The sequence below is a fragment of the Euwallacea fornicatus genome, chromosome 17 (genome assembly GCF_040115645.1).
Source record: "Euwallacea fornicatus isolate EFF26 chromosome 17, ASM4011564v1, whole genome shotgun sequence".
Taxonomy (NCBI): domain Eukaryota; kingdom Metazoa; phylum Arthropoda; class Insecta; order Coleoptera; family Curculionidae; genus Euwallacea; species Euwallacea fornicatus.
The window spans coordinates 1,816,664-1,829,794 of NC_089557.1; the positions used below are offsets into that span (position 1 = coordinate 1,816,664).

Sequence of the window (13,131 nt, forward strand, 5' to 3'; positions counted from 1 at the left end):
GAACGAAATTTTCACTCAATCTCCATCACAAGCGAAACCCCAAGCCCGCATTGCCTTAATCCCAGATCCTTTAATATTTCCCCACGATTTTCACCCGAGTCAAATGAGAACCTCCTGGGATGCTCGTTTTTCAACTGACAATAGTTCATACGAAAATGTTTGTACTGCAGGCGAATGCGGGAGACCGACTCGTCTTAGTTCTTAACAAACGGCCCAGAGTTCACATATAACGGTCTGACGAGTCTGGCAGTTTTAAATTGCAAATCCCGCGAAAACCTGTGGATTTTCCCCTGCTGTCGGGGAAAATGGAATCACGTCTTTATTGTGCCGCAGTTTTAAGCTGTTAATCTTTAAAAGGATGAGAATCATTTGATGCGATTTTTTTTTCTGACGGCGCCTAGTACGGCCCTGGCGAAGTTTCAAATTCGAATATTTTCGGACGAAGGAACTCACCGGTGTATTCTCCGCTTTTGCTGGATGTAATACCCTCTTTCTTCAGGAGACAGCCATATTCCTGCTTACCATTGGGCAGTAATTTGTAGGGCTCGTGGTACACGGATGAGTTCTCACTGTCCGATTCTTCGCCGTTCACGTGACCTGAAAAATGTTCCATGACGGTAACGGTTGAAGGACAAACGTCTGTTGAAGCGAGAAAATTTAGCCGAAGCCGGTTGAGTATTGATGCGGAGTTTAGTTTAACTTCACAGAGGGAACTGAATCAGGAAATTCCATCGACTTTAAATATTCTTGTTCAACAACTTCTTAAATAGTCCCGGTCTCGGGAAATCCTTTAATTTAACGAACGATCGTCAATAACTTTCAAAATTGGCAAAAACATTAAGCTGCATTAGAACTCGTTCGATATTAGTTTCCGTGTGGTTGCGATTGGTGAATTTAATCAAGGCCGCGGGAATCGTACTTCGTCGGCGACGTTTCGTTCAATGACGCGTTTAACCTCATCAGGGCTACGCCAGCAATGGTATGCTGTGACGGGGTCGCGCGTTGATCAACGTGTGGCTGATGAACGTCTCATTAAACGAGACGTCGGCAAAGAGGCTGTGGTATTCCTGACGCCTTGTCTCAGTCTGCCGAGTTCAATCGCACGAACACTATTAAAAACACCCTGTACATTTCAGGGTTTTTAGCTTCTTGAAACATGCACTAGATGATAAATCTTTAAAATTCAGCGAATGATCTGGGGCATTCTCTAAATGACGCGGGTCCTGAAAATCTCTAAATGGCCCTTAAAAGCTACGGTAGTTGCGAACAAACTTCTCTATCTTGATCAATTTATTAATTCCAAAGTACCATTTGCAATTTTTTAACTCGCACACTTACCATACAAATTACACTTTTTCGCTTTTTTTATCGTCCCCTCCGGACCGATGGTGCCGTTTTTGCTCTTTACCGAGAGCCTCGACAGGCCGTTGTTGATTATAGGCGTAGACATCGTCTTTAGGTCCTTCATATTAATCGTTGTCGGTTTAGTACTGCTCGACACCAACGCTGTGTGTTTATGGAGCAGCGCCACCTGAAAATCGAAAGAAAACACCCCCCGTCAGACTGAAGTCGTCAGAGCCGAGGCAAATCGGTGACTACTTGCCGTATGTACCTTCTTTTTCCCTCTTCTCACCATCAGGAACACCGTGCACACCACCAGCAAAATCACCATCGCCATGACCCCGGTGATCAACCCTATATAGGCCTGACCTAGACTCGTTGGACTTGTGGCCGGGGGGACTTCCTTGCGCGCATGCCTGGACTCCCCGCTGGAGTTGGGTGACGCCGTCGAGTCCGAGGAGAAATAGTACCTCTCCATCTCCTGGACGGTCATATTAGTGGTGAGATGAACTGCAATAATATGGAGTGAGGAGAGCACACAATAAACCTTTGTTACTGCGCGCCACCATAGGCGTAGCACGGAAACAATCGAATTTTACAGGGCAAACAGCCTGGGGAATCCGGTATGTGGCTTCGACATAAAGACGCCCATACACAACGATGTTTGTCTTTCAAATTGAAGTTGCCTGTCGGGGTCGGAACGAAACAATTAGCAATATAAATTATATCGTTTGTGCTGGGTGTGTGTTGCTGATTAAGTACGTTACGTGTCAGAAAACCCAGCTAATGCCAAAGATGGGCCTCCTATGGGAGGTAAATTTGGGGAGCAGGTGCGATGGAGGTAGTCCCAGCTTTTCTCAGTCATTTGCTTAATGAAGACGCTGTTTATAGAGCGGTTTTAGGAGAATTTACAGCGGCTTTTAAAATTTTCGTAAGGCCCACGAGTTTCTTGCTTTGACACATCGAGGGCATTAGTGAACTAGGGCGCTTTTACGTGGATTGTTCCGCGAGGCCCTTCTCTCTTCCCCTCCCCCCCCCCTCTCGCTACCCAGCCTTCCTCTCACCCCCGAAAAAAAAATGCGGCCCCGAGGAATTGGGGAGATGTGAAATAAAGGGTTTTTGATAATAATAGCAATTCAAAAACTTTGCCAAATGGCGAAACCGCTAGATCACAATCTCCACTCCCCAAAAACTTTAAAATACGTGTCAAACAAATATAAATTGGATTTCGAATTCAAACGCTCGGCAATCCATTACCGATTTAGTCAAAGTTCTCGGGTGCATTAAATTTGTAATTGTGCGCCCTCGCCCTCGAAATAAAACTCGGAAAACACATTTCGACCAAAGGAAAATCGGGAGAAAATCGAGAAAAAGCGCGATTAGAGCCCGTTCCTTTTCGCGACGTCGATTAAAGGTGAGATTGTTACTTAATGACCGGGAAAGGAAAGTTCGTTAAGTGAATAGCTGCCGATATTTGATTAAAGCGGAAAGAGGTTGGTCGTTGATGTGGATTTCTTCACGTGCAATTAGTATTTATTTCATTTGCAGTTTGAAGTGAAATTGAAGTATATTAAGCCGGCGTTCCTCAACGTTTTAGTATTCGCTTAAACTTAACTTGCGCAGGCGCATAGGTAACCACTCGCGCACTACGCGCAGTGCGCTCATGCAATCGAAATCCGAAAAAAATAGGTTCGCACCACGCGCGGTCGTTCATTGCGCACATTCGCGTTTTATCCACCCCAAATTGCACCAATGCACGTTACCCCAAAAATTAACTAAAAAACAATTATTGGGAAGCGGTCGCCAGCGCTGCATAAGGGACTGGAAATGTGTTCCACTGAGGTCCAAGTAGTGAGGAAAGCCTACCTGAGACGTAGGTCTTAACCCTGTAAGACCTACGTCTGAGCGCCATGCGTGCATTCAATAATGCCGCAGGAGGAAACAGAGGTATTGAAGGAACGTGCTTGCTATGTTTAGTACTGCGCGACGTGCACGTAAAAAATCACTGATTCGACTGCGCCTGCATCATTCCTGCCAAAATGGTGACGAAAAAACTGTAAAATCGATCGAGGGAGATAGCAAAAGGAAGAATGTATAATTGAGCCACGAAAATATGGTTTTCTAATTAAATTTCTTATCTCGTACATACATGCTGCAAACGAAAACGGTTTTGTTGAAGGAGCAGAAGCAATATTCCCATCAAAGGCACAATAATTATCAGATTACCCTGGAGAAGTGAACCAGGAGAATTTTCTAAAATAGTTTGAAAATGAATTGCTTTGAAATTCTGTAGATTCTTCTTTGATTATAATGGATAAAGCTCCATATCTAGGCACGTTATTATCAGTCAAAACTCCAATTAATTCGAAGGCCAAGAGTGTCTCTCAAGGGGGGCGAATCGGGGAAAATACTCCATATCTGGTTCTCGTGCTCAAAAAGGAAATTTTAGGAATCGTCGTGAGCAACATACACAGAATTTTTTTTTTGTGTAATTAACTTTGTTACTTAAACAAACTTCGCCTCCAGGCACAAAACCCCAAGACGGTTGTGAGTGATGGATGTCCTTTTTTAGGAACACGCACCACACACTGCGTGTTCAATCGGGGGGGGGGGGGGAATTTTCTATGCGTTTTCTCTTTTTAGTTTGAGGCAGTATGAGGAAGCGTTAGGTCAGTTTAGAAATAAAAAAAATATACATAAGGCATAGTGAAAAGTCGGTTTTGAAAAGTATAAATATTCGATTATGTCGAGCTCGGGATCAGACATAGCTCCGTGGACGATATGATGTATACGTAAAACAAGGATAGAACGACGAATGTCCCTATTATACAGGCCATATTTTGCTGCACCACCAGTGATAGCCATTACCCTTCTTTCGTTACCATCTTGCCAGGACTGAACCGTTTTTGGAATATCCAGGTTTTCTCACGAAAAATCAACGAAGTGATGAAAATTACTCTCTACTGCATGTTTTTTTTTGCACTCCCGACGTGGGTGATTGAGCCCCACAGTATCGGGCGTGCAGGACGTTCCAGATTTAATTTGAAGTGCAGGAAAGTTGGTTAAATTTGGTAACACCCCCCTGATCATCTTCTGCAAAGTTACGATTATTTCTCGGCATTACGTTCGGATAAAAAGAAAATTGCTGTTTTCTTTTTATTTATTTTCTGGCTTAAATTACTGAGGTAAATAAAAAAAGAAGATATAACTTGTGAGAGATCACACGCTATCTATCATTTTCGGCAACCTTTCTCCGGGCTACAGCACGAAAATAATTTCGACAAGATAGAACATTTCGATTTGTCAATAGTTCCAGCTTTTTTTTATAATACAAACCTGATCTCTTTAGAAATATCCTGCTAGCTATTGATGATTGAAAAACAGCAATACGTCACCCTTGGCGATTTGCTATCGATCAAAAATACACATCGTCAGAGGTAAAACTAGGGACCTCATGGGCAGGGTGATCCAGATTGAACAAAAAAAGAACACATTTTTTAACTATAAACCTGGAAAATTCGCCAAAAAACCTAACAATTCGCCTTAAAATCGGCGAACTACCAACACCCTGTCTGTTAATATCTTATTAACATTAACAATAAATTGATTTCTCCACTCTGATCGCAAACTCCAAGTCGAATTGGCAGAGTCAACAGCGGTGCACATGTTGATATTTCTGCTACGGAGGTTAAACAGTTGCACAACTGCTGCCTCTGCCGAATGTAGCCATTGGCTTTATACGGAATGCGTTTGTTTTAATGCGCAATATAGGATTTCACGGGTTAAAACTATGATTCCATGTTAGCCCCTGTTCTACCGGAATTAAAGCTATGAAGCTGGGAAACGTTAATTTGGCCCTCCTAAATTGACGTTTGTAAATCAATTGAGCCAAAAATGCCTGCGAAAAGGCACGGAAGGTAGCAATTTACGATAACAGTTAAAACTCGGTTTCGGTGGCGAACCGAGATTTTGAATAAGTTGGAATAAGATATAAATCCAGATTTACCTGGGAAGTCGTTTTGGCACAAGTGATTTATTAGGGACAATTTAGTAGTGCTAAATTAACACGTATCAGGTTTCATCGTTTGAATTTGAGCAAGACAGCGAAGCTGCGCGGTTCCGGACGGTACTGACGGGTGTTTACACAGGGGAAAAGACCCGCTTTCCGGCGCGAAGCGGGATTTTTAATAAATTAGAACAAGGCATGGACCCAGAATTACGTTCCCAGATGTTTTGACTTAATTGATTTATCGGCGTGAATTTAATAGCGCTAATTGAAGGTCCACAAGTTTCGTAACTTTAGTTCTAGTCGAACAGTTCTGTATGGTTCCGCAGGATATTTTGCGGTCACTTGCACAGGGGGAAAGAAACGGTTTCCACGGCGAGATGTTTAACTAGTCGAAGCGACTAAACTCAGATTTATCTTGTCCCCTGAAACATCGCTCTGAAATAATCGTCAACCATTTAACAACCTCCAACTATTCGCCTTTCCGAACTGGTGGTAAAACGATAAAAGTAACTTCGCAGGCCCGTTAGTCAAGAAGTTCCTGGTCAAGCCTTAAGGCTTAACTACACAGAATAACAATAATTTCGTTCTGGTTGGCTGGCCCGTGGCAATGCGAATAGCTTCGTGAGACAGATAACCGCGAGCTAACCTTAAGCTAAGTTCGAGTCCTGACCCAATTACAAGCGTTACCTGGCGGCACGTACCCGCGTAAGCTGCAATTTCACCCAATCCGGTCATGACGATGTTTTAAAGAAGACAAATTAAAATACATTAGTCTAATAACACGACTCCGTTGTGGCGATTAATAAAAATTAAAACGTAATAAATGCGGCGTTTTTAAAGAGAGGGAGCGTCGCGACGCTTCCATCTGGCCGGATCGGCGAGGGGGGGGGGTGCGAGAGGGGGAGGGGGGGGGGTAGAAATTACAAGTCAACTACAGGACAGATGCCTGTGGGCGTGAACGGCTAAACAAACATTTTCCTTAATAATAATTCTCACAAATGGTGTAAACACATATAACGGTCCTTTCCAAACAGCGACCTTATAAGATAAATCTCTGTAATACATTGGTGAGCGTTGGCGCAGTGCTAAAACTGCAACTTAAAAGCGAAACTTTGGCAAAATGGCGGCCTTCATTAAGAATAAATATCAACAGTCCCTCGGATATTTATCATAATTTTCAGGGTTTTTCTCTTAAGCTTACTTAACAATATATTTAGAGTTGGGTCGTTATTTATACCTAACGTTGGTTCTAAAAGGGCATAGTGGTGGAGTAAGGAAGACAGATACTCCGGTCGTTTGTTATAACTACGCGGAACCCTTTTGTATTAACTAAGTTTGCGAATATTTTTCGCCGAATTTTTCGCATCTTCCTCAAAGGGGGAAAAAATGAAATATTGAAGAAGCGGCATTCAGACATCACAAATTGGGCGATTATTTGATGTCGGGGCAGGGAATTCATTCCCTATGCAAATTGCTTTTACAATTTTGACGGCGGAGGGTCCCTAACGACCGGTGCCGACTAGGCAAACCGATTCCCCGGCTCAGTTTCAACCCTGTGGTATTATTGTTTTGCAAATTTAATATCACTCGGCACGATACCGCCCAAACGGGGAATTTCCCGGCTAATACATAAGATACAAAAGAACACTAAAGTTTCATGCAGACGCTCAGAGACTTACGTGACTCGAAAGACATTTCGCTCAGCAAGATCCATTTGTCACCAAAGAAGAGCCGCAACTTAATAAACCTGCAAGAAATTGGTCTCAAGTCTCGATTTTTTTCCATCATCTTCACAGATCTACCTGGCCTGTCTTCCTTTGAGGAGGATCGTGACGTTCCGGGCAGATTCCCGTTCATGGTCAGGCGCTATTGTCGCTTTAATCGGGTCAATGTGATATCGGCTCCCATCTAAACCGAACCAGATTTCCGCCTTAGAAAATACCTGCAAGGAAAAAACCCTTTAAAACATTTTCACCGATTTTCATCGACGATTTTCAAGCCTTAGAAACAAATTAATATTTATTACTATTGTTATTTTTTCTTCTTCATCCACGACAAATCGTACAAATTACTATCGACAACCGCTCAAGGGAGGTGCGTCATCTATAATCGTCTAGGAGGAACGTTTTTGATTTCGCATCTGGGTGACGTCAAAAGAGCGCACTCCGAAGAATCCGTAAGAAGTACGAAGGTCGTTTATATGTGACTTCCGCATTCGAATGACGTAAAAGCGAGAGGAACTTCATGCAATTTTTATCAAGCGGTCTTAAAAATGCTTCATTTTGACATCGTGCGAATGCGGAAACCCTCGAATCGCATCGCACGAATCGTTCGGTTCCGCATTCGAATGACGTAAAAGTGACGTGGACTTGACACCATTTTCATCAGGGATTCCTCGTAATTCGGAATAGTGACACGATGCCAATGCGGCGGAACCACACGCACCCTCGATTGTCCATCAGTGATGCCGATGGTTCGAGGGTCAACGCGGTTCGTTCGTGACACGCAATACGAGGGTTTCCGCACTCGAATGTCAAGGGTGGCTCGACGAATTTTTTATAAGAAAATCGGGGCCAATTAACTTGTGTTTCTCATTTGGACCTTAAGAGCGCGCACTTAAAATGTTTCCCTTTTCTCCTTAAGCATCCTGTAGAATGTCCGATAGAAGCTCCCAGAGGGCCCCTAAAATTTGTCTAGGAGCTCTGTAGGAGTTTTCCAGGAAGTCTTAGAAAATCTAGGAAGAGTAAAGAAATGATTGAGAGCCGTTTTAAAACTGCGACACCCTGTAGGTCGGTAACGCGGCGGCGGGCCTGTGTTTTTACGACTTATTTCTGGCGGTTTTGGAGGTGAAATCTGCTCTGGAATTCGAGATTCTGCAACATCTGGATATGCGACAAACGACATTTCTTTGGAAATTTCGCTTTTTAGATTTTCCAAATACCGACCGGAAAAACAAATGAATATTTCAAAAAACAATTTTGAACGAAAGGCCCTGCATGGGCGTATACGACGGAGACAAACGTGTCATCTAAAAAGGGAATAAAATATCAATAACTCCCTTTTTTATTCTCCCTCACAGAGACCTCTGTAGCTTGAAAATAATAACAATAATGGAGAATGGAGAGGCGAAACGGAGGAAATACATTTATGGTAATGGATAAGAGGGCAAAACAATGTTTGAAATTATATTTTTTCTTTTAGTTTATATGCATATATTCGAGATAAATGAAGTGTAAAGTTATCGAAAATGGTGTGGAGTGTAATTATTAAGCTGGACCCCAGGGGGGCTCCGACTGGTCGTCCATCGGAACGACTTCGGTTGATTCAAGTGAACTTTTCAAAATATCAATTCGGCATATAACTGCATTGAGGGGGTTAAAGGAAATATCGAATAACAGCTTAACGTTTCCGGTTTGATCCGAAATGGCGCCATTATTTGCATTTCATACAGGGCACTGTCTCGAAGTGCTGATACGTGGTGTAGCGAAGCGCTCCTGATTTGAAACACGTTAGGCCTTATGGTGTAACTTGCATGATTTCTTTATAAATCGTGGAGTTTTGGTCAACGAGAACAATGGTGCAAACCAGGAGTACCATCGGAAAAACAGATATTCTCGAAATCGGGAAAGAGAGAGCCGACGAATCAAACAGCGGGGCACAATGTCCGATTTAAAATTCAAGTGGTGGCGTTTCCGCTTAAACTGGAAGTGTTAGAAAATCGATCTCTAATTTCTTTAAATTTGCTGAATGTTTAATCTGAAAATTCAGTTTATTCTCTTGAGAGACAAAAAAAAAATGTATATCGAGCACGAGGAGCGACGCCTCGAAAACCTCCGAGTGTACCATCGGGTTCGGCACGTTGCCCCGCATTTGTGGAAAAAACTTAAATCGAACGACTCTTTTAAAATAAATTTAAAAAACTTACTAAAAAAAGGGAATTCCCGGGAAAATCCAAAGATGCATTGCCGCTCGCCCACCCCCGAAGGGCTGCCCTGCTCATTCAGTTTTTTACTTTCTTTTTGCGTATGCTAATTTTTCTGCAATCATTATTGCATAGATATTTCGTGCCACAATTGGTCTTTATACTTATTAAAGTCCTTAATACCCTCAAAACCACCACATGGGGGGGAATATTAATTAGCGCTTCAGTTATGCCAGTGGGCAGTACATGATATTTGTTTTCGGTCAGGGGGACTATGGATGGTAATGTAAATGTCATTGAAATTGGATTAAATTTAATTGCTTGATTAGTATTATGTGGTTTCGTGGCTCGATAGTTCAATTAACGTTTTTAAATATTTAATGTCCGGTGGAAATTAAATAGTTCGGAGTAATTGAGCCTATGGTGAGCGACCTTTATTACAGCAATTTGAAAATTAATTATTATTTCCTCGAATGCACGTAAATTCAGTATATCTTTGAGGAATTGTGAGCCGCCTAGTCTAAGCTCGGCTTACGACTTTCCCAAATAAGCAACAACTTAATTAATTACAGTATTCCCTTAAAGGTGGATCAATTTAATTAACCCTTCCCCTAATGAATTAATAATATCCGGGTTTAGACGAGGATGAAGTCAGTTTTCGCGCCGACCGGCTAATTAATTAAAATTCACAATAACTGGTCAAATTTTTCTCAACGGCCCCGAAACAGGCACTTGCCCTTTCGAACGAAGGGCCTCCTTAAGCCGCTACAGGCTCGGCCCAGAAGATCCCCGTATCAACACGTCACTCCATTCAACATGTGTGGGCAAATAGCTCAAAGCAAACAAAGAAAATAAACAGCCCTTCACGTATTTAAACATGCAGATATACATATATACAGACGTTATGATCTTTGGTGTTTACCCAATTAACATAACTACGGCCAATTAGCCTGTAGAAATGGGCGTGGGTGGTAACAGAGGATTCGCCTTAAGTTGGATGGAGACCGATGGAAAATTGGAACGAAGAAAAGCTTCGAAAGTCGTATTTCGTGCTTTAAAAAATAAAATCTCAATGGTATATGATGATGGTTGTTTTGGTGACGTTGTAGGCGAGAGATAAGTGGGGAGCAATAATTGGAAACTCCTCGAGGGGTATCGTTGGAGACCCGATACGAGGGAAATTATTGGAAGTTGCGCCTGCAAAAATGACAGTTTAATGATATTTCGTTGGAAACATATGATATTTGACAATTTAGTCGAAAGATAAGCAGGCATTAATTATTGCAAATTGGATATTGGTGCAATTATTGGAACTTCCACATTAACATTTGCAATGGCTTTACATGAGAACTAGCTTTAATACTACATATAATGGTCGTCTTTGAACCGAATTATTTAGTCCAATTACTCCCGGTATAGAGTTTCTTTGCGCGGCTATACAGGGCGATTTGTTAGGGCATCTCATTAAAAATTCTAGACGGTCCAAAAAGCGCTAATTGCTGCGTCAAAGAGGTCTGCACTATTTGGATCTTTAAGGTCGTGTTCTGGCGGTTCCAAGAGTGTTTACCATCCAGAGAATTCTCGAAAGGTTAAATTACTCATGAAACCCAACTCCACGTTTGACCCGTTCGCTGGGCGATACCTGAAATTCCCCCCGATAACTCCACTGAAAACCTCCGGTTATTATTCCATCTACGCAGGTCCGCTCATAAATTGTCCTCAAAAGACCTGAATTCGTCATTCCCTCGTGCCTCGTTTAGGTTGGCAGATTATAAGAAAAAGCACTATCAAAGTGACACAATCCTGGTTTTCTCTCGAATTTTATCAAGTCCCGAAACGTCGGCGAAGGGGCGATTTCATTGGTCAGAGCTAATTTGGAGACACCTCTTTTCTCCTATTATAGAACTTTGAAATCCCCAAGGAATCTGAAATCAAAACGTGTTCGCTGGCGAACTCAGAACGTGTCGTTTCGCACTGTGTAGTTTTGAAAACTTAAAGTAACCCGACGTCAAAACGGTGCCTCCTTTTAAAACGTGGAAGGTGCAAAGCAAACTAAGCTGACTGGAATCCAAAGCGTCTCATTTCCAACTGGGCAGATTTGGAAAACTGAGGGAAGCTGTATTGGAAATTGTATTGGCATCCTATTTCAAACTATGGAAATCCGATAATCCGAAGTAACCTGACCTAATTTGAATTTAAAATTAGAACGCATACAAAATCTGAAGTGACGGAATATTGACCAGGTTCGGCAGAACCAACGTTTGCGCCCTTCGCACGCCGTCCCTCGTCCATTCGGTGGGAATCTGCCGTCGTTTTCTCTCCGAATTTCGAGCAGTTGCTCCGCCGTTGACTCCGCCGAACGCGGCCGTTTCTCCGGAGAAGCCGCTTTTTACTTAACAGGGAATTTTTCACGGTTTCTTCGTCTTCGAGGCGGAGTAATCGCGCTATGAGAACCATTTTGGTACGCGACACTGACGGCTTCAATCGTCATCGTCTCGAAAACCTACGAAACTTCGAGTATGGCGGATTTCGTAGATGCACAAATTGACGAATTGTTTGAAATTGATTTCGGTGTTGCCGATAATTTCGGTGCGAAATTGCGACGGCGGTGAAAGTGCCTGCGGGAGACGATAGGGGGTTGCAGCAGGTTAAACGAGAAAGGAAAGTTTAACATTTTTAGAACCTCTCGAAGAGAAGGGAACTTGAGCGAACCTCGTGTTATTCATATTTCGGAAGAATGCCCTTTCACACCTCCCCCGTTCGCGGCGGGGGTAGGGGGGGGGGGACGATAATCACTGAGAAAAAAAAATCAATAGTTAAAATGAAACAAATCCCCTCAAACGTTCAGCATTCGGGCCAGCTCGTCTAGCAGACGACTTCCTCTAGATCGTAATGAGACATAATCTAATTTCTTCAGCAAATTAAGCGCCTTGCAAATTTTTGCCCTTCAAAAAGTCAAACAAAGCGCGTTTCGCTGAACAAAACTAAATAATTTGCCCGGATAATAAAGTACTATTTACTTTGTCCTGCAGAAGAACGGCTGCAGGACTTTAATTAAATATTTGACGGCCGATATTTGCTTTTGTCCTCGTTCGGTGCAGGTTGTTTTTTCACTCAAGGGGTTTAATTCAGTTAGAAATCCCCACGGGGGCACATTCCGTTGGAGTACTCGGTAACCAAATACCTTGATAAAATTATTTGACTTTGACTGTGGGCTTGCGGGGGCCCCATTTCGAGAGCGCGCGCGAACTTGAAATTTTCGCCCATGCACACGTTCAATTTCCTTGATGTTGCAGTAGCGATTAACTCGCACCGCAAACTCAAAATTCGCCGGATCATAATGGTCCGGCTCTTACGTGCACCGTGCCCCCCTAAGTAGCTTATTGTGTAGAATCCTTTTGATGTATATATATATATATATATGTATTTATATATATATATATATATATATACAGGGTTCGCCATTACTCCGGCCTTGGTTCCTGGCGTTTTTGTATAAATATCAATATGAAATGTTCAGTACAGTACTCATTTATACTGGAAAGCTGCATGATTTAATAATACTTTTGTCTATACAGAGTGTTCCGTTTTCGCTGGGCAGCATAAAGTCATAATTTTTTAAATAGCAACCCATAATTTTTTTTATGCCATTTGATGAAGCCTTAATTTAGAGGGAAAATGCATTAAACATTTTTTAAATTGGTTGCGGCGTTGCCATATTAGAGAAATTTCTTCAAAAATGCAGCGTCAGAAAGAAATGATCACAAAACTGGTGTTTTTTGAAATTTGTTTTTTGTAAAGTAGTTAATCAAAGTCAGAGGCACTTAAAAACTTTAAAACATTTTTTTAATGCACCATA

The 13,131-nt window shown here is 42.3% G+C and overlaps 1 protein-coding gene across 5 annotated transcripts in view; it reads right to left on the minus strand.

The window, feature by feature from the left end:
• LOC136344689 (discoidin domain-containing receptor 2-like) overlaps positions 1-13,131 on the minus strand; it is a 131,658-nt gene that overhangs the window by 20,664 nt on the left and 97,863 nt on the right. For 3 of the 5 annotated variants that reach the window (XM_066292372.1, XM_066292373.1, XM_066292374.1), the window contains exons 8-12: positions 7,153-7,292; positions 7,030-7,097; positions 1,604-1,851; positions 1,339-1,531; positions 454-597 (exon numbers count right to left, since the gene is read on the minus strand). In XM_066292372.1, the coding sequence (XP_066148469.1) occupies positions 454-597; positions 1,339-1,531; positions 1,604-1,851; positions 7,030-7,097; positions 7,153-7,292 (793 nt within the window). The remainder of the gene's footprint in view (positions 1-453; positions 598-1,338; positions 1,532-1,603; positions 1,852-7,029; positions 7,098-7,152; positions 7,293-13,131) is intronic. The other 2 variants (XM_066292376.1, XM_066292377.1) reach the window with 2 other exon arrangements.